The 23,678-nt window shown below is 43.2% G+C and overlaps 1 protein-coding gene across 2 annotated transcripts in view; it reads left to right on the top strand.

Moving 5' to 3' along the window:
- Positions 1–23,678, top strand: part of SORCS2 (sortilin related VPS10 domain containing receptor 2) — a 1,187,504-nt gene that overhangs the window by 1,066,034 nt on the left and 97,792 nt on the right. For both annotated transcript variants that reach the window (XM_089691582.1, XM_089691581.1), the window contains exon 17: positions 1,301–1,426. In XM_089691582.1, the coding sequence (XP_089547708.1) occupies positions 1,301–1,426 (126 nt within the window). The remainder of the gene's footprint in view (positions 1–1,300; positions 1,427–23,678) is intronic.

The following is a 23,678-nucleotide window of genomic DNA, read 5'->3' as shown; positions in this document are numbered from 1 at the left end:
CTGGCTCCTTATCTTTCAAGTCCCTCTGCGGACTTACATGCCTGATTTTATTTGCTGTTTGTGAGTATTATTTTATAATTAATAAATTTTGGTTACTGTGGTAATGCGCAAGGTTGGTGCGCTTCTCGTTTTCTTTGTCACTTTGCAGTATTGGTTGGGCTTCCCCAGCCTTGTTTGGAGCTGCACAACTCTACATGCACTGGTGGTCGATTTTTCCAGATCTAGTTCCATCCATCTGCCACCCGCCTGGGTCCTAGAGCGCAGGAGAATTTGTTTCTGGATAATTGATTATAATGTCTGATATGCCACTTTTAGTACACAGTATGTGGCGGCACAGCTTGGTCCATAGTGTTATCATGCCCTTAAAAACTTTTCATATATATATGTACCTTCACATGCTTCTTTTGATTGTACGGCACAGCAGCAGGTGGAAGCCTCTTCCATAGCAGGCAGTTCACATAGCTGCCTGAGGGCTACCTAAAGGATTGTCAATATACGCCCGGCAAAGCTGTCACAGCAGAAACACAGTTAAATAGTCCACTAAGGTTTAAAGGCAGGAAAAAAAACAAAAAAAAAAAAAGAAATGTCTTAGCTAGTATTTCTTTCTATGCCACATCAATCCATTTTATCTCTAATTGCTTCAAAGGTATAGTTAGCACTGGAATTTTAAAAGTAACTTTATGTGGTATGTCTCTGACTTTCCCTATTGAAGCACATACAGTATATAACAGCCATTCTCAACCAAGGTGCCCAGGCACCCTGGGGTACCTTGAGGTTTCTTCAGGGGTGCCTTGGCAGAATGTCTAAAAATTGGCCAAACCTTGTATACAAGCCAGCGGGTGGAACAAGCCTGACTTTTAGTTACACAAAGCCACAAGTTTTCATTGTGCACCACTATGACCTTCTAGCCGCCAGCATCCCGACAACTAATGACATCATCAGTTGATAAGGAGGATGTTGGTTGCCTGCACAGCATCCTAGTTTGCCCCTCCACTGCCCCTCTCCACTAGTGCTGGGGTCACATTAGCTCAGTGATGGAGAAAAACTGAGGGAGAGGAGAAAACACTGGAATACTGGTCAGTACCAGTGTGCAAAAGTGTATTAGCTCTGGAAGAATAAATCACCTCTAATGTTGGGTGTCCTACATGTGTGGATGTTGCTGTGTTATTTTAAACTATTAGAACAGTTTTTCACATTTTAGAATGGGGTGCCTCAAGACTGTCCATAATTTTAAAGGGTGTCTTGACTGAGAAAAGGTTGAGAAACACTGGCATATAATACAGATGTTCTTGTCTTGCAGTGATTATGGGTTTGAACATGAGTATAATCATAAAGAATCAAGTCGATGTTTCGCTGATTTTTGGTTTAATCCAGAATCTCCTCCCGATGACTGTACACTGGGACAGACCTACACAAGCACCACTGGGTGAGTCTATTGAGTCACATGGCAATCTATGACAATCAAGGCAGAGCTGAAGAATTTCTATTGTTCTGTGACCACACTATATTAAGAACCGTTTGCAGTCCAAGGATAGCATCAGTCTTGATAGTCAGATCTGGCCGCTGAAGGATCTTACTTAGGGTGGCCATAAATGACCTAATCCTGCCCTTAATACAGTAGCCCAATGCAATGCCTGAGTGAAGAGCTACCATAGTGGGCAACTACAAATTTTTTGATGCAATAGGAGCCATCTTTCATTCTACTCAGTGAGGAAGGTTCTTGAATTTGCATCTTCTAACCATCATTGAGTCCTACAAAAAAGCATACTCATACTTCTTGGGAAGACACTTGTCTATCCGTTGGCAATCTTACGAAAGACATGTAAATGTGCATGATCATCATGGTTAAACATGCAGATGTATGCCCAGAGCAACCACCCAGGCACCACAGAAAGAATACCAGTCATCTAAGAAAATGCTTTTCGGAAAATTGACCATGTGATCAACTGGGGTATGTCTCATACATCTCAGGTCCCCAACTGGTTGAAGCCTATCTAAAGCCAAAAACATTTAGGGGGATTTTGGATACTGTAGCAGCAAGTTTTAACCCCTATCAGATTTATTTTGTCAGCTATGTCCAGCTGTCCCTACTTCCTGGTCCATAAATACAATAAGAAGTCAGAAGAAATCTGTCCAAAGTGAGAGAAATCACCTTTTAGGCAGCTTTTAAGGAAACAAGTAACTGAACCGAAAAAAAATTCCCTCCATACATCTTCCAGAAACAACTAAAAATGTTGGATTTCCCACATTCAGTACCAGTGACAGTGGTCACCAAAAAAAATAGAGAGAGTGAATCTCCTCATTGGGGACACAGATAGCAATAAAAACCAGATAGCAGTGCTAAACCTTACTTTCTTTATCCAAAACTGAAAATATGTTTTCGCTTTAAATACACAATAAGGACATTGACTGTCATTAGTATTATCTTGATTGATCTATTGGCAAATAGTTTATATTAAAAAAAGTTGAAAAATCTTTGCAAACAACACTATTATAAGTGGTCATCCTAGGGTGCAGAGGGTACAAATGCACCAGGATTGGGCCCATTATTTATTTACCGGTGCTAACACTACATTCTGTACAGTAATATTTTTTCCCTCATTTCCCCTGTTTCTGTTCAGTTTTCTTTGGTTTGAGCCTCTAGAAAACGTATTATACTTACTGAATAAGAAAATATATTGCTGTGTATTACAACGTCCCAAGAGCTGAGCAGATTTTTTTTTAACAAAGTCATTTTATTGATTTTGTGGATACAGAGAGTTTCATAACCATGAAAACTGAAAAAAAGAACAAAGAAGAGAAAGGAACAGACATTAACCATACTGTCAGTACCTATACATTGGTTTAGGCTGCCTTTACCCTTGTACATTTCAGTAAAATGCATTTTTTACGAGTGATTGCGAGACTTGGAAAGCTGAACTCCAGCTTTACCAATCCCTTTGGCAAAGTTGTGAAGTTTCTCTCCTGTACTAAAATTGCTTATTCGGATCTCACTGCACACTGTGAGCTTCTGATAGTGTGCATTAGAAGCTGTAGCAAGTCTGCCTTGTTTCCTGCCTGGAAGACATTCATCGTCATCTAGCCATTTCCTTTCCAGCTGCACTGTCCTTAGCCCACCCACCATTCAATGGACTTCAGTTTTTTGAATCATGGAGGCTCAGCATTACATGTGGGCATTAACCAATAGAAGCCTGGCCAATAGCCATTTGGCGGCCGGAAAAATACATTAGATTTCCGGGTAGATGCCATATGGCGTACTCCCGGGCATGCGCAGTTTGTGCGCTTGCAGAGCCGCGCAGTGGCGCAATCTGTCACCGGCCGTGTACCTCGGACACGGCCGATGACAGATCTGAGTACCGGCCCCGTTGCCAGTACCATGTGACCTGCTGTGACCAATCACAGCAGGTCACATGACAGTTGTATTGTATACAATGGATGGCTTCATTCATGCCATCCATTGTATACTAGTGTGTAGCTGTGAATGGTCACAGAGATCACATGCACATGTCATGTGATTAGCTGTGGCCAAATCACAGCTAAGCACAAAAAAAAAACCCTGACTGAATTGATGTCATTCAGGTAAATGCTTGCTTATAGCAAAGTAATTATTTGCTATAAGCAAATTGTGTAAAAAAAAAAATACTGATCACTTCCCCAAAGTAGTACAATGTTACTATGGTAACATTGTACTACTTTGGTCATAGTGAAATATGAAAAAAAATCTTAAAAAAAAGAAAAAAAAAATATAATAAAAATTTTAAATTAATAAAAAAAATTTAAAAAATTATATATTTTTTTCATACTGTCAGTGTCCCTGATCACCGCCATGCCAGTTATATGATGATGCTGTACTGCACTGGTGACAGTATGTAAAAAAAATAGTGAAAATAATTTTTCAAATTTTTCAATTTTCCGAAAAATTTGGACAAAAAAATACAACTTTAAAAAACTCGCCATGCCTCTTATGAAGTACGTCGGACTGTCTACTTTGCAAAAAGAGGTCATTTGGGGGATATCTGTACTGTTCTGACATTCTTGGACCTCAAGAAATTAGATTGGCCGTCAGTACTTCAGGATTGATCAATATTCAGATCTATACCATAGTTTATGAACTCTATAACTTTCCTACAGACTAAAAAATACATCCTAATTTGGGTTATTTTCACCAAAGACATGTAGCAGAATACATCTCGGCCTAAATTTATGAAGAACAATTATTTATTTACGAACTTTTATTATAGAAACAAAGAAAAAGGTTTTTTTTTTTCAAAATTTTCGGTCTTTTTTTGTTAATTTAGCAAAAAATAAAAACCCGGCGGTGATTAAATACCACCAAAAGAAAGCTCTAGTTGTGTGAAGAAAATTATAAAATGTTAGTTTGGGTACAATGTCGTATGACCGCGCAATTGTCATTCAAAGTGTGAGAGCGCTGAAACCTGAAAAATGGCCTGGGAGGGAAGGGGGTAAAGTGCCCGGTACTGAAATGGTTAAGTAGGGTGGTCTACATGCAAATACATCCTGCTTAGGAACACCCACTCCCCCAGACTGATACCCACCTATGAAGTCAGCAGAGCTTCATCTCATTCACTAAGCTGTGGAGTAAATATCCTTGGAAAGTGAACAGCCTGTTTGCCTTTAGTAAATCAAACCTTGTGACTCAAACGTATTAAGCCAGCCAGGAACCCAGCATTTTCAAAAAAAAGCCGAGGCAACAAAGTCACTACACAAAAATCATTGTGGTTCAAGGTAACTCTGCAATACCAGGTCTTGCCAGCAGGCAACACTTCTAGAGAGATGGGTATTGTAAGCAGAGGGAGATGCAAGGGACTCCTCTGTGATACTTCTGAATGAGGAGTTCTAATTGCATAACTGAAGAAAACCTTTTTGACAACAGAAGCAAACCTGTCATATCGTCAAGAAAAGCAAAAGAACCTCCCAGTGCCATGTTACACTCTGAGTTTTTCCCTGTCTTCCCTATGTGTTGCGGAGGACCCCACAGGGCATAAGCTCCTTTCCCACTAGCTGTAGTGTTTACTGCCCCCTGAAAAGCGATCTGTGTTGAATCATTTTTCAGAGGCTGGTAAAAGGAGGTTTGCAGATGTTCAGGAGGTGCTACTGCTGCCTCCTGATGCCTGTTTTTGCATTTCTTTAGTGCAGAACAGTAATTTTGCATTGCAGTTATGCGGTGCAACTGCAAGCAAAATGTTCAGTTCATGAACGCTAAACGGCACCAATAACTTACATGGAAGAATTTGACTGGCTTTTCCAGCTGTTAAACTCTGTGTATAACATTAAAGCCGAAATGCATAGCCCAAGCCTGAGCAACTCCATATCTTCTTGCGTGGGGGGGGGAGTGGGCGCTTTAAAAACACAGATCAACTGCCTGTTTTTACTGCCCACTTACCTCCTGTGTGAAAGGAGCCTTAAGCAAATAATGACTTTTCTAAAAGTTAGCATTTGCAAATCACTAAGTACTCCCCAAGCACTAAACATTTCCTACCCCATGCATGACTGTGTGAAGTCTTTAGAGAAGTCACTCAGTGCTGTGTGGGGAAGGGAATGTTTGTCTATGGCAGGGGTCTACAAATGTGGCCCTTTGCTTGCTTTTTTCCAGCCCTTGGGGCACTATTCCCCTCATTGACACCAATGATGGGGTACAGCTCCTCCCACTGACACCAATTATGGGGTACTATTCACCCCACCGACACCAATGATAGCGAACTGTTCTTTCCACTGACACCAGAGATGGGCAGCTGATTCTCTCACTGACACCAATGATGGGGTACTGTTCCTCCCACTGATACCAAAGAAGGGGAATCAATTCTCCCACTGACACTAATTATGGGGCACTATTCCTTTCACTGATCACCAAGCTTATGGCACTGTTTACCCTCACCAATACAAATGGAGAAACAGAAAAAGGGCGCACCGACCTAGTGCATTATCGTTTAAAATAATTTATTGAAGAAACAAAAATAGGTATCATACTCACAATGGACATAATAACACAGACATGTCAAACTGAACAAGATGTATGATCCAAACAACATCTGAGTCCATAAGATGGAACCCTGGATGACCAACTGGCTAACGCGTTTCGAGGACACAACCTCTTCCTCAGATACCTATTTTGTTTCTTCAATAAATTATTTTAAACGATAATGCACTAGGTCGGTGCGCCCTTTTTCTATTTCTCCATTTGCATCTAGTGTATTTGGACCACCCCAGTCTGTTGAGGGCAGCAAGCAGTGCATATTCCAGAAAATTCCAGAACATTCCTATTGGGTCTACTGAGTCCTTTCTAGCGCAAGAGAAAAGTGTTTGTTGTGTTGGATTACTCCCACCAATGCCAGGGCATTGTTTTCTCCCACTGGCCATAGTCCTGCCCCCTAAAGTCTGAAGGGCAGTAAACTGGCCCTTTGTTTTTAAAGTTTGTAAACCCCTGGTCTATAGTCCAAAAAGTTTGTCTTTGGCCTTTCCATGGTAGGGCAAAGAGCAGTTGAGTAACTCCTGGTATCCTTACATCTGTCTACTAAAAACTGATGAAAGGTGATATCACATTGCTATGGGTGATTACATGTCATAGCTCACGTCATGTCAAATTAACCCCTTTAATTCACAACTTTTATCATAGAAGCATAGACGAGTGATGGCAGAAAAGACCAAATGGAGTCTGCTCCATTTTCTATTTTTATTTTTTTTATTTTTTGTCTCGCTATAGATCAGTGTTTGTCCCAAGCATGTTTGTTGGTTGTGATTTGCATCTTCTGCCTATGCAGTCTGTTCATTGAATGGTGATTTGCCAACACATTTAGTTATTTATAAGTCAGTGATGAGAGTAGACAATGCATTATCATACAGAGCTTTATTTATTAAGTCCAGCACTTCCCCGCTGAAGCTGGATGGATGGCAGAATCATTTGCTATGAATGGGAGTCTTGAAGCGTGAAATTTAGAGGCACAGAAAGCACCTCTATCACACACACTGAGGATCAGTGAGAAATATTCCTGGCTGAAATAAAATAAAGGACCTGTAAGCCGGAATGGACTGTATACTGTGCTAGTTCCACAAGGGCACTTTGATAAATTGTCAGTGTGTCCTGCTTCTCGCTTGCACTTTGATGTCTGATGGATCATACATTTACTGCTGAAGAATGATGGCCTGTCTGCGCCTATTGAGCTCCTGTGGGCATAGTCTCTGACAGGTACACCGCGGGTACTAAATGTCCATTGTGCCAGGAATGATCAATTATACACAGCATGTAGCTCATGTAAGAGAACTAATACCCTATATCTGTCAAGATTTTTACCGTTTACAATAAATCTATTTTAAAATATACTCTTTTATTTCAGCGTAACCTTCCTCAGATATGTACTGCACATATGTGCAAAGTCTACACATACACAGTCACTCCAGCCCTTGTCTATTAATGGTGTTCTTTTTGCCCTTAGCAGCCAGAACTTTGTAATTGAAAGTTGTTATGTAGGAAGAGCTGTTGTAGCCTATAGCAACCTAGTGCTACCTTTCATGTCTCCAAATCAGAGAATGAGTGGATCGGATTGCTTGCTAACAAGAGCAGCAACAAGAGCTTCCATCCATCCATTGCCATGACCATGGTGTGATCTTCAATGCACTTCAAACCTTAGAACCTATGGCTCCGTGCTTGAAATGAGCAGTGGGACTGCATTTGCCATTCAACAGAGTATTACCGAGGTCTGCCTTTGTTTTTTTAGACCTGCACACACATACTGGAGCCAATTTAAAGCTCCCAAAGCTTTGAATTGTGGGAGGAAACCAGAGTACCCAGAGGAAACCCACATAACCACAGGGAGAACATTCAAAGTCTGTACAGATAGTATCCTGGCCAAAAATCCAGCCAATGACCCCAGTACTGCAAAGCATAACCACTAAGCCACTGTGCTGCCCACAAGAGTTTTCCTCTCTAACATTTTTCATTATCAAAGATATGTTTGGTCCATTTTCAGACATGCACTGAAAATCTGATTGGTTCACATAATATAGGTTAGTAAATTACATGGGTATTTATATAATTTTTATATTGGCTAAAAAGACTTTTTATTCTTTCAACCATGGCTGTATAACAGTAGGTCCTATATGTTTTGGTTAGTATTAATAGATTATATCACTCAAAACAAGGACATTTAGTAAAATCTGCTATGGGGTATTGGGTTTGGCTTTTACTAGAATGCAGTGTACCCTCTTAGAAAAGGTTGCTAGAGAGGTTCAGGTAAATTTAATTCTTTAGCTCCTCTGTAATCATGGGAGTGGCATGTGAATATTTTTGGATGTTCTGGGTCTCATTGGCTGCAGTCTCAACTGCTTCCCCCTGCCTTCTGGAGGATTCTAGAGTGTAGCAGGTTGGAAGAGGCAGAGCCTTGGCCTGAATATTTATGCGGTCACAGCCAATCCCTGGGGGGAGGATGCCCAATAGGTGGCTGAGGAGTTCATAAATTTAGGCCAAAATGTATTGTGCTGCATGTCTTTGCTAAAAAAAAATCCCAATACGTGTAAATTAATTGGTTTACGTGAAAGTTATAGTTAGCATCTACAAATGGCGGTATATATACTGGACTTTTTTTTACTAGTAATGGCGGCGATCAGCGACTTATAACGGGACTGCGGCCGGCATTCTGACACTGGGGGGAACTGACTTGGTGTCACTGACATCCTCAGTGACACCAATACAGTGATTAGTGCTAATAAAAAACACTGACACTGTACTAATGGCACTGGGCAGGAAGGGGTTAACATGTGGAGAGATCAAAAGGTTAACTGTGTGCTGTGTGTGTACTTTCCACTGTAAGCACACTGCTTTGTATGGCTCTACTTTGCAGAGCCATAGAAAGCAGTGTGTAGGAGCTGACAGGGGAGAGATCTGTATTGTTTATACACAGGTCTCTCCCCCGTCTGAGATACTCGGTGATCACCGGGTGCCGACGAGTAATCAGACGAGGCTGCGAATGGCGGCGTGGGTAGGGCATATGAGCGCCCCCTACCCAGAACTGCAGAATCATGTATATATGCGTGATTTTGCACACCCGTTCCGCCCTGTAGCAGTAATACTGATACAGGGTGGCGCGGAAGTGGTTAAAGTGTTTTTTTAAAGGAATTATTTGCTCTTTGATATTTTTGTAAATTTATCAAACAATGACATTTGTAGACTAGCCATAATGCTAGCCACACACATAGCAATTTTTAGGCAACCTCAAGCACTTTTGTAGCACCATCCTAGTTAGGTGCTAGGATGTGTATAGTTAGCTAAAGCATAGCTGTGTTTCTTTGCTTACCAGAGAGGCTGTCAGGTAAATTCAGTGTGGTATTCTGCTTAACAGAGTGATGTGATTGATGAGTTAGGTCTGTTCATGCTGCTCTCCTCTGTTGGAGTTTGTCTGCATTCTGCCCACCTTCAGGAAGCTATGAGAGCCTTCCAGAATATGCGTAGGAGCTAAGCAAATGCACAGCATGAATATGGATACTGCCCTGACCAATTGCAGAGGATGGTTGCCCCATTGAATGCTGGGAATGGTATTTATATTCTGAGAGCACAAGTTCAGTGTCTTTCCCTGGAGTGGATTGCACAGCCAGGCTGGAGGCAGGCTGCCTCACCTGGCACTTGCTACCTTGTGGCATCAAGTGGATCAACCTGAGGGCCTGAAGTTAGAGAGAGTGACCCTAGTACTTCAGTAAGCTGATTGAGAGGAGCTGTCTGCCAAAGGTCTGTCTGGTATCACTGGAGAGAGTCGCTTGGAAGATTGGAAGGCGACAACCATTCTGTCCTTGGACTTGTGAGTACAGACTCTGAGAGATGTTGGGGACTCTGCGTGCTTACTACCTCCACTGGTGTTTGATAGTCAGCATGGGTCTGGAAAAAGGGAACACTGGCTAGTGTTCTGAAGAGCTTGCCCGAGTGTTGCTACTGCAAAGGGACTTTGCTCAGCTACATTACCTTTGGGCTGTCGCATTCTGTCATAACTGGCTTATACCTGAGGAGCTCAGCCCTGTAACTATTACTACTGGAAAAAGGGACTTTGCTCACTCCTAAACTACTTGCTGCTAGATGTCACGTGGAAGTCTGCTATCTACTGTCAGCTAAGACTTCATAAGTGTTCAACTAAGAGATCAGCTAAATGTCCTCCATGTGAATAGTTCTAATTTTGGAGTATCCTACACTTCCCAATCCCTATCCCTAGTTCTACAATAAACTCCAAAAACAAAACTTCCCCTAGACTGGTCATTGAAGACAATGAGTGGAAGTGTGTATTTAGCTGAAGATATATACTGTGCCTGGCTGCGAGGCGGAAATAAAGGAACCCGTGGAAAACATTCAAGCAGTTTCTTCGGAAGTTAGCGCTACACTTTCAACCAGGTCTTGTTTGTTACAACAACAAAAAAATGTGAACTTAATATTTCAAGAGGGTGGTGGATGTCTACAAAAATATGGCAGATGTCTCTCCCCTCCCCCTCTGCTGTGTGCTGTGGTTCTTCCCGCTTGCCTCTGTTTTATTGTACTATTGTGCCCTATAGTGATATAAACGTAAGTGGATTGAACCACAGCATATGGTGGGGGGATGCAGGCATCCAATATACCCAAAAGACAGCAAAGTTCAGTCTTACTGTGTTTTGAAGAGTTTTATGTCTTCATTTGCAAAGAGGTTTTTTATTAAAATTATTTTTTAAGCCATCAACACACATTTTTATATCTTGTTATTCCTGTTTATATTCATATATTACAAAAATGTACGAGTACTGTCCGTGAAACTTTTTTTATTTGCACTAACATACCATTTTCAGGACAAGCTTTCGGGTTATTTCCCCTTCTTCAAGTTCTTTTTTTTTGTTTACAAACGATTTTATTGTACAAGAGTAGACAGTAGAACAACAGCACATTTTAAAAGTGATATTGTCAGCAAAAACAAGGCACTTTTGAAAAGTACAATACATAAAGGTATATTAACATAACAAAGAAGATAAGAAAAAAAAGAGGAAGTTACAAGTGCATGAAGTACGTAAACGACAAAATAGGTTAGGTGATACACCTGTCAATAGTACATGCCAGCCAACTTTTACTGGGGATGTTATTAAGCATGTAATAAGTGTCTGCAATCTCTCCATGACTCCCATTTTTTATCGTATAAGTGCAGCTTATCCAGTAGGGTATAATGAATGCGTTCCATAAGCATTACCGTGTCAATTCTGTGTAAAACGGAGTCTAAGGGTACAACATTGGACCTCCAATGTAGGGCAATAGACCATAAAGTGGCAATACATAATGTGTGTATCAATCTCAGATTGGCATCAGAGACCCCTGGGATATGGGCCCCCAACAAACAGGTCTGCATGGACAATCGTATCGAGGCGCCCGACAATAAGGTAGCGACCTCAGAAATCCTACGCCAGATCAAAGATATGGTCGGGCAATCCCAAAATATATGAACCAAAGTACCCGTGCAGTCACAGCCCCGAAAACATAGAGGGGACGTTTGTGGAAACAGTACATGTAGTCTTGACGGGGTATAATACCATCTGGTTAGAACTTTAAGGGCCGTCTCACGAACCGAAAGAGATCTAGAGCTCTTGCATATATTATCCACCATGGAATCCCAATCCTCATCCGAAAAAGTGACGCCACAATCCTCCTCCCATTTTCGTCTGTACAAAGGGGGAGCATGAAAAAGACAGATCAAAAATTGGTGATAAAGATTTGAGATAAGACCCCTACCCCTGGGAGAGTCACGGCTGACACGTTCAAAAAAGGAAATCGGAGAGGATGGGGCAAGGCCAAAGTGCGCTTTAAAAAAGTGCCTAATCTGTCTATAACGAAGGTACTCGCGAAGAGGAACATCAAACAACACGCGCAGCATATCAAAGGTAATATAAGATCCTCCTCTTTGGAAATCAGACAATCTGATAAAAGATCGATCATACCACCAACGAAACATATGAGGGGAAGAAAAGGCTACAACAAAAGTAGGATCCCCAAAAAATGACACACCTGGGGGAATAGAAGAGACTAAACCCAATTTAGATTTGTGTTTGGACCAAAGCGTCAGTGAGTGAGTCACTATGGAGTTATGAAAAACAGTCGATCGGGGGGAGATGTTAGACCATAAAATTCCCGGTAAATAAAAAGGGCGTATCGACTGAGACTCAAACTTGATCCACGGGATTTGAGAGTTAATAGTAGCCCATTGTGACAATTGCGCAAAGCGAGCCGAGAGATAATATAGCCAAAAGTTAGGAAGACCGAGACCTCCCGACCGTTGTGAGCGATACAAAATGGATGAGGCAAAACGTGGATGCTTATTTCCCCAAATAAAATTATTAATAGTCCGCTGAAAATGATCCAAAAAGGTTTTTGAGACTGGAACTGGAAGTGCTCTAAAAAGATAAAGCAATTTGGGCAAAATATTCATTTTAACCGCCGTGACTCTACCCAGAAAGGAGATATGATAACCGTGCCAGATCTTCAGTAGAGTAGAGAGACGTGATACACATGGTGGATAATTAGCCGCAAATATATCCGAGTATCTGGGAGTGAGGTTAATCCCCAGATAGGATATCCTGTCCTTGACCCAGCGAAATGGGAAAGAACTACGGAGAGATGCACTTAGGGAGTCAGGAACATTAACAGGCATGACCACAGATTTGGTAAAATTAACGGTGAGACCTGACATTTTGGCAAAATCGTTCAATACAGCACACAAGTTAGGTAAAGAAGTCAACGGGTTAGTAATAAAAAGCATAACATCATCAGCATACATGCTCAATTTAAAATGTGAAACTAATAAGGAATAGCCAGAAATATCCGGATGTGATTTAATCGCCAATGCCAAAGGTTCCAACACCAGCGCAAATAAAAGGGGTGAAAGAGGACAGCCCTGGCGGGTACCTCTACCCAATGTAAAGAAGTCAGAGTTACAGCCAGGAAGCCTAATTCTCATTTTAGGAGAGTCATACAGGGCATGTATGCCTGCCAAAAACCCCTCACTAAAGCCCATTTTCCGTAGCAAGGAGAACAAGTAGGGCCAAAGAACACTATCAAAGGCCTTGTTTATATCCAAACTCATCAACAGAACCTCTTTGGAATGTAAATTGGCATCTTGAATAACATTTAGAGTGAGACGAATGTTATCTGTAATAAATCTGTCGGGAATAAAACCCGACTGGTCTGGAGAGACCAAAGAGGAGATGATAGGGGCCAACCGGTCCGCCAAAATACGGCTAAATATCTTTAGATCATTATTCATGACTGAGATTGGTCTATAGTTTTGTGGCAAACAGTGGTCCTTCTGTGGCTTGGGTATTAGAGACATGTTAGCCAATAACATCTCCTCAGGGAACTTACCCCCCTGCAAAACATCATTAAATAAAGTTATCAAGTATGGAGCCAATGTAGAGGCAAAATGTTTATAATAGCTAGCGGTAAATCCGTCAGGACCCGGCGCAGTAGAGCGCTTGAGCGCGCCTATCGCACATGTTATTTCCTCTAAAGTACAGGGGGCATTAAGAGTGACAATTTGAGAGGGTGTAAGGGCAGGGAGGGGTATAGAGTCCAGCCAAGAGTCCGACAGAGGGACAGAATCCGATTGCGGAGGAGCTAGTAGTTTTGAATAAAAATGTTCGAAAATACCCAAGACTTCCTGAGGTAGAGATGAGATAGCACCCGAATTTGTGCGTAATTTATACACGTGTGGGGGGCGCAGAGAGTGGTTCAACTTCCTTGCGAACATGGTAGATGCCGAGTTACTATGTAATAGGAATGAGGCCTCCGACCAGCGAAGGGCCTTTTCAGTTTTTTGGGAGAGCAGGGCATTCAGTTCCAAGCGCTTTTGGGACAGTAGCTGTTTATTAAGCAGAGATGGATTAGCGACATGGCTTCTATAGTGTGCTTCTAATTCTCGGGTTAGAAGTAGTATTTGCTGCCAACGTTTTCTATTTCTGGATGAGGCCATGGAGATAAGTCGGCCTCGTAGGACCGCCTTGTGGGCTACCCAGAGTGTGGCTGGGGAAATATCAGGGGTTAAATTAGATTGAAAATATTCCTGAATAGATGTAACCACTTCCTGGCGAGAGTCGATATCGGTTAGCATAGAATCATTAAGTCTCCAAGAGAAAGGAGTAGGTGCCAATCCCACAAATGTGATAGATAAGGCCACAATACTGTGATCCGACCAGGGGCTCAAATGAATGCAAGCTACCTTAGAATTAGCTAGTAAAATTGGGGTACAATATATATAGTCTAATCTAGCATAAGAGTCATGTGGATGGGAATAAAATGTATAATCCCTGGCTCCGGTGTTGTGCGCTCTCCAGGCATCCACCAACTGGAGGGTATCTAATTTCTTAGTAAGGGATTTTGGGAAAGCCTGGGAAGAATGCGAGGGGGAACTACGGTCCAAAAGAGGATTTGCCACCAGATTAAAATCCCCACCCACCAAGAGATGAGGGGACAAAAACCTATCTAAAGTACCAAAAAATTTTGAAAAAAAGGTAGCTTGAGCTGAATTCGGTGCATATACATTAGCAATAGTAAGTTCTCGACCTGAAAGGGTGCCTTTAAGAATGATATACCTACTGTCAGGATCACGGTACACATGTTGAACCTCAAAGGGGAATGAATTATGTAGAAAGATGGCTACGCCCCTACTCTTGGAGGAATGCAGGGTATAATACCCCTGCCTATAAGATCTATGAAAATATGTCGGGTGTTTTGCAGCTGCAAAATGTGTTTCCTGTAATAAGATAATCTTGGCTCCCAGTCGTTTATATTGAAGAAAGGCCGTTTTGCGCTTGTTTGGCGAATTGAAACCCTGGACATTATGCGAAATACATTGAATTACCATAGTAAACAGAGCTTATTACTATCATCATAAAAGTATACATTACAAAGATATCCCCTAAAATTAATTGGCTAGACATAGAGATCCGCAGGTCTATAGCAGACAGACGTACAGGTGGGAGAACCAGCCCAGGGGACCCCCCGGCCCCAAGATGGGGGCCATGATGTCCATAGACCGACACAACACAATCCTCATGCACTAAAGTGTTGAAAAAAGAGAAGACAAAAAACAATAGAGAGGAGATTTGAAGAGCTCCTACAAATAAGGTAACTAAAGAACATGGATCAGGCTGAAAATTTATCATACCTGATAAAACAAAAAGTTCAAATATTAAGGGGCCAAATGGGCCCAAACCCTGTCTCCCTAAAACATGGAAAACGGAACTGCCACCCCTCAATCGGGCAGCGACACTTCCGGCCATGTCAGGAGGCAGGGTGGGGTAACGTGTCAAAGAGTTGTGGAACCATAAACCAATGGGCGCAATTAAGAGGGACCAAAGACCCTTGTTATACCTTAACTCGTCCAGCTATCAATGCAAGGCACACATATATTACTCAGGATTATAAAATTAACATAGCAGTAACCATAGAAATACACATCCTGACAGCGTAAGATGTAAGAAACAAAATCCCTGTGTTTCAATTCTCGGTAAAGTCATAAAAGACAATAGGCAAGACCAAGGACTGTCAAACAATAGGTAATAGGCAAGTGAGAATGGACCTATCAACCCAGATCCTGTCTGACTCTCCTTCTATCTCTCCGTGGAGATGGGGTATGCCAAATGGGAGAGACACGAGGGGTGGAGGGTGGACGTTGAGGTGATGGGGCATCCGCTAGGCCCAGTTTGGCCAAGATTGCTCTACCTTCAGAAGGAGATGTAGCTATATATGTGCTCCCATTATGTGGAACAATCAACTTAAAGGGAAAGCCCCATTTGTAGCGAATACGAGCTGAGAACAGGACCGTTGTGACTTCTTTCATTTTTCTACGCTTCTCCAACGTGGCCGGGGAAACATCCGGAAAGATTTGTAAGACCGAGCCTTCAAAGGAGATCGTAGGGGTATTGCGAGCAGCTCTGAGTATTTCCTCTTTGGTCAAAAAGTGCCTCATGCACAGGACAATATCCCTAGGTGGCTTGTCAGTAGGAGGTTTAGGGCGCAGGGCTCTATGGATGCGGTCACAGGCAAAAGACCCAGGGTCACGATCCGGGAGGAGTGATTGAAATAATTTGGTCACGATTAAGGAGAGGTCAGACATAGACTCCGGGATTCCCCTGATTCGCAGATTATTCCTGCGATTGCGAATATCAAGGTCCTCCACCTGCGCCTGTAGTTGAAAAAAGGCCGTTTGTAAATGATCATGCTCTCTGGAAAGTTCACCATAGGCCAGGCTAAGTTCATCGTGTTTGGTTTCTAAGCGGTCTGTCCTGGAGCCCAATGTGGCTATTTCCTGAGAGAGAACATTAGTGCTTTTATGCAATTCTGATTGAAATTTGGCGGCTAGTTTGGCGTACATAGATTCCAAGCAGGACTCCAAGTCCCCTTTTGTAAGTTGCTGTGTATTTTCACTGACCAAGGCCGATAAGGGAGCGGTGGTATCCTGCGTGGGATCGGACAGGGATGCTCGCTCTGTATTGACTGGAGACATGTTACAAAGCTCGTGTGCCTTAAGTAGGTATGTTGTGAGGGACTTCTGGGCTTGTCCCTTTTTTTTCTTTGTGGACGGCATACAGGGAGTCTCCTGGGGGTGATCAACTGAAAATAGGATAATGAATGTAGATTATAACCCCAGGGGACCTATAACGCCCAAAATAGGTTCAGGGTTGTAGTTACATGAATGCGGTTAGATTCATCTGCGAGAACATTATATTGTAAAGATAATTAGCAAGTCATGGAAGGGTAGAGAGGACATAGATCACAGTAACACGCAGATATAGCACACCGGAGCAGAATGATGGCACCAGATCCCAATCTAGGACACAAGAGGGACAAGTGGGAGGCAGAGGACCTCCAACACCAAGCACAGGGCCCTCCAGGGAGACACTCCACGGGGCAATATCAAGGCCCCAGTAGGCCTCTGAGCCCAACAGGGGCTGTGGTTACAGGAGATGGCAGGCTCCGGGGTCAGCAACGTGAGGCCCACTCCCAGGTCACTGCGGGGGGAGCTAATAATAAGAAGGCACCTGCATCCCCTACTCACTGTGACCAGATGGAGGCTCCAGACCGGTGATGTAGGCCGCCGCCACCGCGGGAAGCAGCAAGGCTCAGTGGCGTCTCTCCCCCAGTCCCAGCAATGCAGAGGGCGCCGCGGATGTTCCCAGGCGATCTCCCACAGCCCGGATGGCAGCAGGTGTGGATGGGAGAGCTGATGGGTGGCGCCGGAGCCCCGGCCCGCGCGGCCGCACCAGGCCGCGGATGTCAGCCGCCACGAGGGGCGGAAACATCACCCGGGCCCCGACTCCCCGGGATCAGGGATACTACCCGGGTCCTCCGCCGGCACTCTGTGATCCGCCGCCGCACGGATGGCAGCGGACTTAAAAGTTCGGCACCGGATGGCAGCAGGTGCGGATGGGAGAGCTGATGGGCGGCGCCGGAGCCCCGGCCCGCGCGGCCGCACCAGGCCGCGGACGTCAGCCGCCACGAGGGGCGGAAATATCACCTGGGTTCCGACTCCCCGGGATCAGGGATACTACCCGGGTCCTCCGCCGGCACTCCGTGACCCGCCGCCGCACGGATGGCAGCGGATCTAAAAGCTCGGCACCGGAGCTCCGGATTATGCGGCCGCTCCGGTCGCCATCTTGGACACCCTTCTTCAAGTTCTAAGCAGTATTACTTCACAAAGTTTTAGCAGAATGTTAAAAGAAGCAAACTCTAAGGAGAACCCCCCCCCCCCACAGCAATGGTTATAAAACTAGGATTAGACTAGAGCAGGGGCGGACTGACCATTTGGAAATTCGGGCACTGCCCGAGGGCCCGGGGTCAGTAGGGGGCCCCATGAGATGCCCCTGGTACCTTTTTCATAGGATTTTTTGAGTTTGGGCAAGGACACAGGGGCCCCATGACCCCCTGTTGCCCGGGGGCCCCATGAGTTGTCAGTCCGCTCCTGGACTAGAGATAAGACAAAGCAAAGACTGGGAGGGGGGGGGGGTTGGGAGGACAGTCACAGAGGGGGTCGTAAAACTGTTGGATAATGAGTGATGAATCCCATGTCTAAATTAAGGCCATTATCTTTTGTATCGCATAGAAATATCATTCTTAGTTCAAAGGTTTTCCTTTCCTGGATATTTTTGAAATTCCCTTTAAGAATATTGAAGTCTCCCATAGTGTGGTCCGGTTGTGAGAAATGGTGTCCCACAGGTGTGCAGAAGTCATCTTCTTTATGTTCCTTGATGGTATGTCTGTGCAAATTCATCCTTGTTCGCAACTTCTGTTCTGTTTCACCAACGTAAGAACCTTTGCTACATTTATTGCACTGGATGAGGTACACAACACTACTGGAGGTGCAGCTGTACGATTCAATCAAAACAATAGAATTGTGCAGACAATCAAATAGTATAACTTACCTTCAGATCATTTTAGACTTGATATAGATCTGATTCGATCAAATCAACTCAATCAGCCAGGGTCAAAAATTGATTGTTCATGAATACAACCCTATATCAATCACATTATGACATTACAAGGTGTAAACAGAGATGTGTTTGATAACTTACAATTATAAATTACAATCATATCTTAACTATCATTTGAATTCTGCTTCCTCATGTGTGGAATAGTGATTGAATGGGTTATCCACTATAGATCGATTATTCCTATTGGAAGGGATTGATCAGAAAAGAAATCAATCATCTTTGGAAGCATGTATGGCCACTATAACACACCAAAGGGAGCAAGTGAGAGACATTCATTGTTAGGGTTTACATACACCTTAACCCCTTGATGCCGACATAACACAATTATGCGGCCTCACAGAACTGGGCTTTTTTCCGTGGGGCCGCATATTGTGTACCTGTCTTTGTGCTGGGAGCGCGCCGCATGGCATGCTCCCAGCACAAAGACCGCGGTGTCACTGAGAGCACCGGGTCCCATTCTAAGGATCGGGACCCGGGACTCCCGATTGCGGGTCACATGATCGCTGTGATAGCCTCTGATTGGCTATCACAGTGATCAGTCACTGTAGAGCCCGGCCCCCTCTCTCTATGAATTGAGGAGGAGATACATTGCATCTCTCTAACTCCTGGCATAGAGGGAAAAACAAGTTTGTAAAAATAAATGATTAATTAAATAAATATTAAAAATAAAATAAAGAAAAAATACCTAGATCAAGGTTTGATCTAGTTCAGTGCCAGGGTTAGTGTTTGGGTCAGGGTCAAAGGCCAAAGGTCAGGATTTAAAAAAAGTGGTATCAGTGTCAGTTAGTGTCAATGTCAGTGTGTTTTAGGTAAAAAAAAAGACAAAAACAAAATATGCACTATTGTTTCTGGGCTGTACTACGGGTACAAACAACAAATAACATATATGGTATCGCTCCGATCGTCAAGAGTTGGAGAATTTATTTTGGGTTGATAACCATTACCATTTACCACCAAATGAAAGCTCAATTTGTCCTGAAAAAAACGCGGTATAATTCACCTGGATGTACAAAGTAGTTGTGATGATATGTACGGTTTTACTATCACATGTCAACGTTGCAAAATTGTGCTTAGGCAGTTAGATTTGTTTTACCCTTAGGCGTGAAGGGGTTAAACATGATTTGTAGGATAGATCATCCAGCTATTCAGCCTTGAAACTTCAAATGTTTTTTTTTCTCCGGAAGGTTGCAGTTGTCCTTTAAGCCAATGTTATTTTTACAGCTCTTTGTTTAATGAGTCTAATCGTTAATATACACCAAGTACAGAGATGGTAGTTATTTATCTTCGCGTACTAAACCAGCCTTAGATGTTTCTGCTCTTTTTTTTCTGTACCATAAAATAAATTGGATTTGTACAACGTGTCAGAGTGGAACATCGAGCGTCCTGCACTTAAAAATGTTGCAAGTCTGTTCTTTGTAATTTCCATTCAGCCCGCATCAGCTGTACTATTAATTAAATTCAGTGTTAGTGTTCTGCAAGCAAGCGGGCGTTCGTGAAACTCTCAGACCATACAAGCCAATGAAGGGGAAAGCACATCTTCCAATGGAATAAGCAGGCCGGCCCTATAGAAAATAATTGCCTGCTTTACATTTTAGGCCCATCCAATTTAGAAAAGGATTCCGGTGTACAGAGAACACAAGGCTATTTAGGAAAGCAGAGCTCATGCTTGGGTTAGTTCAGACTGTGTCAGCTTCGTTCTGGAAGATCGTCTGTATTTCCTCTATGGTACGATGGCATTTAATTGGCTTGCGCTGTCAGTCAGCCATTAGCAAATCTGAGGCTCGACCATCATTTCTGATTGCTGTGTAGGATTAAGAGACTTGGAAGGCTGATAAGCAATGTCATTGTTTACAGAAAATTTCATGCAAAACAGAACCCCGTACAAAATCCCAACATGTGTCAGAATAATTACATGGGATTAATGTTGCTCATTAGTGGGCCAGTTTAATAAGGTAACCTAAGGAGACGCAGCCTGTAGCAGCCAATCAAATTCTGGTGAAATGTCAAGTCAGTTAAATTCTGATTGGTTAGTATGAATTACTGTGCAGGTCTTGTAAGCACTAAAGTGAGTCCAGTCCAAACTTTTATTTTTACATTTTGGATAAAGTATGGAATGGTTACATTCGTGTTGAGTTTTACTGCTATTTGGGGCTGAATTAGGGAGCGTTTACACTATTGTTGCTCTCTGAAGAGAGATCTGCATTAGGATCACCCTTCAGAGAGCATTTGACAGGCATTATATCACTTCCTCACTACCTGTTTCAACCATCTGAACCCCACACTAGTGCACACAGTTGCGGAATGGTTGAGGGGGCGCCCCAATTTAGTTGATTGTTCAGTGAGTGTTACTGCCCTCAAAAGGTGAACGCATAGATCATTTTTGCTACACTGTGATACATCACCTCCTCACTGCCTGCTTTAACCCCTTGGACCCTGCAATAGCATGCCATAACTTTGCATTGCACTTGGTAATGTAAACCTTGAATGCAGCAGCTCAGCCATGTAAACCCATTCCATGAAGATCTCTACGCACTGTTGTTGTGCTAATCTGAAGGCCACATGAAGTTTGGAGGTCTCTAGCTATTGACTCTGCAGACAGTTGGCGACTTCTGCGCACTGTGCGCTTCAGCATGTGCTGACCTGGCTCTGTCATTTTACGTGGCCTACCACTTTGTGGCTGAGTTGCTGTTGTTTTCAGTTGCTTCCACTTTGTTATAATATCACTAACAGTTGACTGTGGAATATTTTGTAGCAAGAAAATTTCACGGATGGATTGCACAGGTGGCAACCTACCACAATACCACAGTTGAATTCACTGAGCTCCTGAAAGCGACCCTTTCACAAATGTGTGTAGCAGTCTGCACGCCTAGGTGCTTGATTTTATACACTTTTGGCCATGGAGGTGATTGGAACACCTGAATCCAATGATTTGGAGGGGTGTCCCTATACTTTTGACAATATAGAGCATGTGTGCTTGGTGAACATCCCATTCTAAAACCATGGCCATAAATATTGAAATTAAAAAACCCACAGTTTGTTCATTCATGCTCAAACCATGCAGCTGCAGGCCTGTTGAGGGATGCCCCCATTCAACTGAGTGGGTCACATTCCATGGGCGGTCAAGCCTGCTGAACATGACAGCAGTGATCATTTTTTCCATGCCACGATGCAACACCTCTTCACCGCCTGCTTTACCCCCTGGAACCTTGCACTATCATGATGCAACTGCATTGTAGTAGTTGTCGGACAGTGTTGAGGGACACCCCCCCCCCCACTAATTTGAATGGGACATGTTCAGTGAGTGCTACCTTCTGCTAAATATGACAGCAGTGATCATTTTTGCCATTCCATGATGCAACACCTCTTCACGCCTGCTTTACCCCCTGGAACCTTACACTATCATGCTGAAACTGCATTGTCCTAGTTGTAGGGCAGTTGAGTGGCACCCTCCATTCATTTGAATGGGACATGTTCAGTGAGTGCTATCTTCTGCTAAATATTACATCAGGGATCATTTTTGCTACTCCTGCGATGCTTTGCACCAGGGCTGCAGCATATGTACATAAACCTCTGCTAAAAGAGATGTAGTGGGGAGAGAGAGAGGGTAAAACCACGGCTCAACAATGGATAACAATTAAAGGCTGACAAGGATTCTAGTCTTCGTCTATTAAAAACATTTTTTATTCTGTCTCTATTGCTGTTGTCATCAGGACACTAAAGCTAGTCATATGAATAAAGATTTCTAAGAATCTATAGAATTTTGGGCTGAACAAGAGAATTCCATACGTTCCCCTATTCACTCTAAACAGCATGGACTGATGGCTATTGTAGAATAAGTAGATCTGTGAGTAAACTGATGGGTGGTTGGCAGGACCTCATCCCCACAACTGCAGGCAAAAGAAGGTTTTAAAAAAGTTTTTTGGAGCCTTTTACGGCTGACCATTTTCAGCTAGGCTCCTTTAATTTTTCAAAGTTTGTCGAGTCGGGTGCTGTCTGCATGACCACCCATGACTCAAATTTCAGTAAGGCAATCGACCCAAATCCAAGCCATGTAGCTTAAAGCGTAGTTCCACTCGACCTATAAAAAAAAAGAATAGTCAGCAGCTACAAAAACTGTAGCTGCTGACTTTTAAAAAACAGCCACTTACCTGTCCCTCGGTCCCGTGGTGTGTCCCCTGCAGGTTGTTTCACCGGCCATCCTGGATTCCAGGAGGCCGGCATCTTCAGTGTGGGAACCCGGCTGTGATAGCTTGTGGCTTCACAGCCGGGTACCCACTGTGCATGCGCGAGTAGAGTAGCGCTTCGTGAATGGTCCTGTAGTCTTCTGGGACCTGTCACGTGTCCCAAAAGACTACAGGGAGGGAGGACACCTTCCTACCAGAAGTGGGAGCGGGTACCTGTCAAATTCAGATACCCGCTCCCCCCACACTCCCCAAAGGTGCCAATCCTTAATGGGGAGCGGGGGAGCAGTCCTTAAAGCAGAACTTCCCCTTTTGGGTGGAGCTCCGCTTTAAGTGAAAGGAATATCTCCAACAGAGTCCTGGACTGCAGTAAAAACTCAGCAGGGGGTGTCATCCTTACCCACTCTATCTAGAAAAAAGTTTTGGCTGTATATTTACAGGCCAAGCATTTTCCATGACCTTTTGTTTACAAGTTTAAATCTGTATTTTTTGCTAGAAAATTACTTATAGTCCCCAAACATTATATAAATATTTTTTAGCAAAGACCCTAGAGAATGAAATGGCGATCGTTGCAATTTTTTATGTTACATGGTATTTGCGCAGTGGTTTTTCAAACGCAGTTTTTTGGGAAAAAAATACACTTTAGTGAATTTAAAAAATATGAAAAAAGATGTTATGGCGAGAAAACAGATACCTAACATGTCATGCTTTAAAACTGCACTCGTGGAATGTTGACAAACTATGGTACTTAAAATCTCCATAGGCGACGCTTTAAATTTTTTACAGGTTACCTGTTTCGAGTTACAGAGGAGGTCTAACACTAGAATTATTGCTTTCACTCTAGCATTCGTGGCAATACCTCACATGTGTGCTGCGCACAGAGTTTACATATGCGTGCACAATTTATGCATGTGTTCGCTTCTGCGCGCGAGCATGCTGGGATGGGGGCGTTTGAAAAAAAAATATATTATTATTTTACACTGTCCCTTTAATATATTTTAAATC

Source organism: Staurois parvus, unplaced genomic scaffold (assembly GCF_062004578.1).
Source record: "Staurois parvus isolate SC_StPar_1 unplaced genomic scaffold, SC_StPar_1.0 ptg000564l, whole genome shotgun sequence".
NCBI classification, from domain to species: Eukaryota; Metazoa; Chordata; class Amphibia; order Anura; family Ranidae; genus Staurois; species Staurois parvus.
This window is presented reverse-complemented; position numbering and strand designations above follow the sequence as displayed.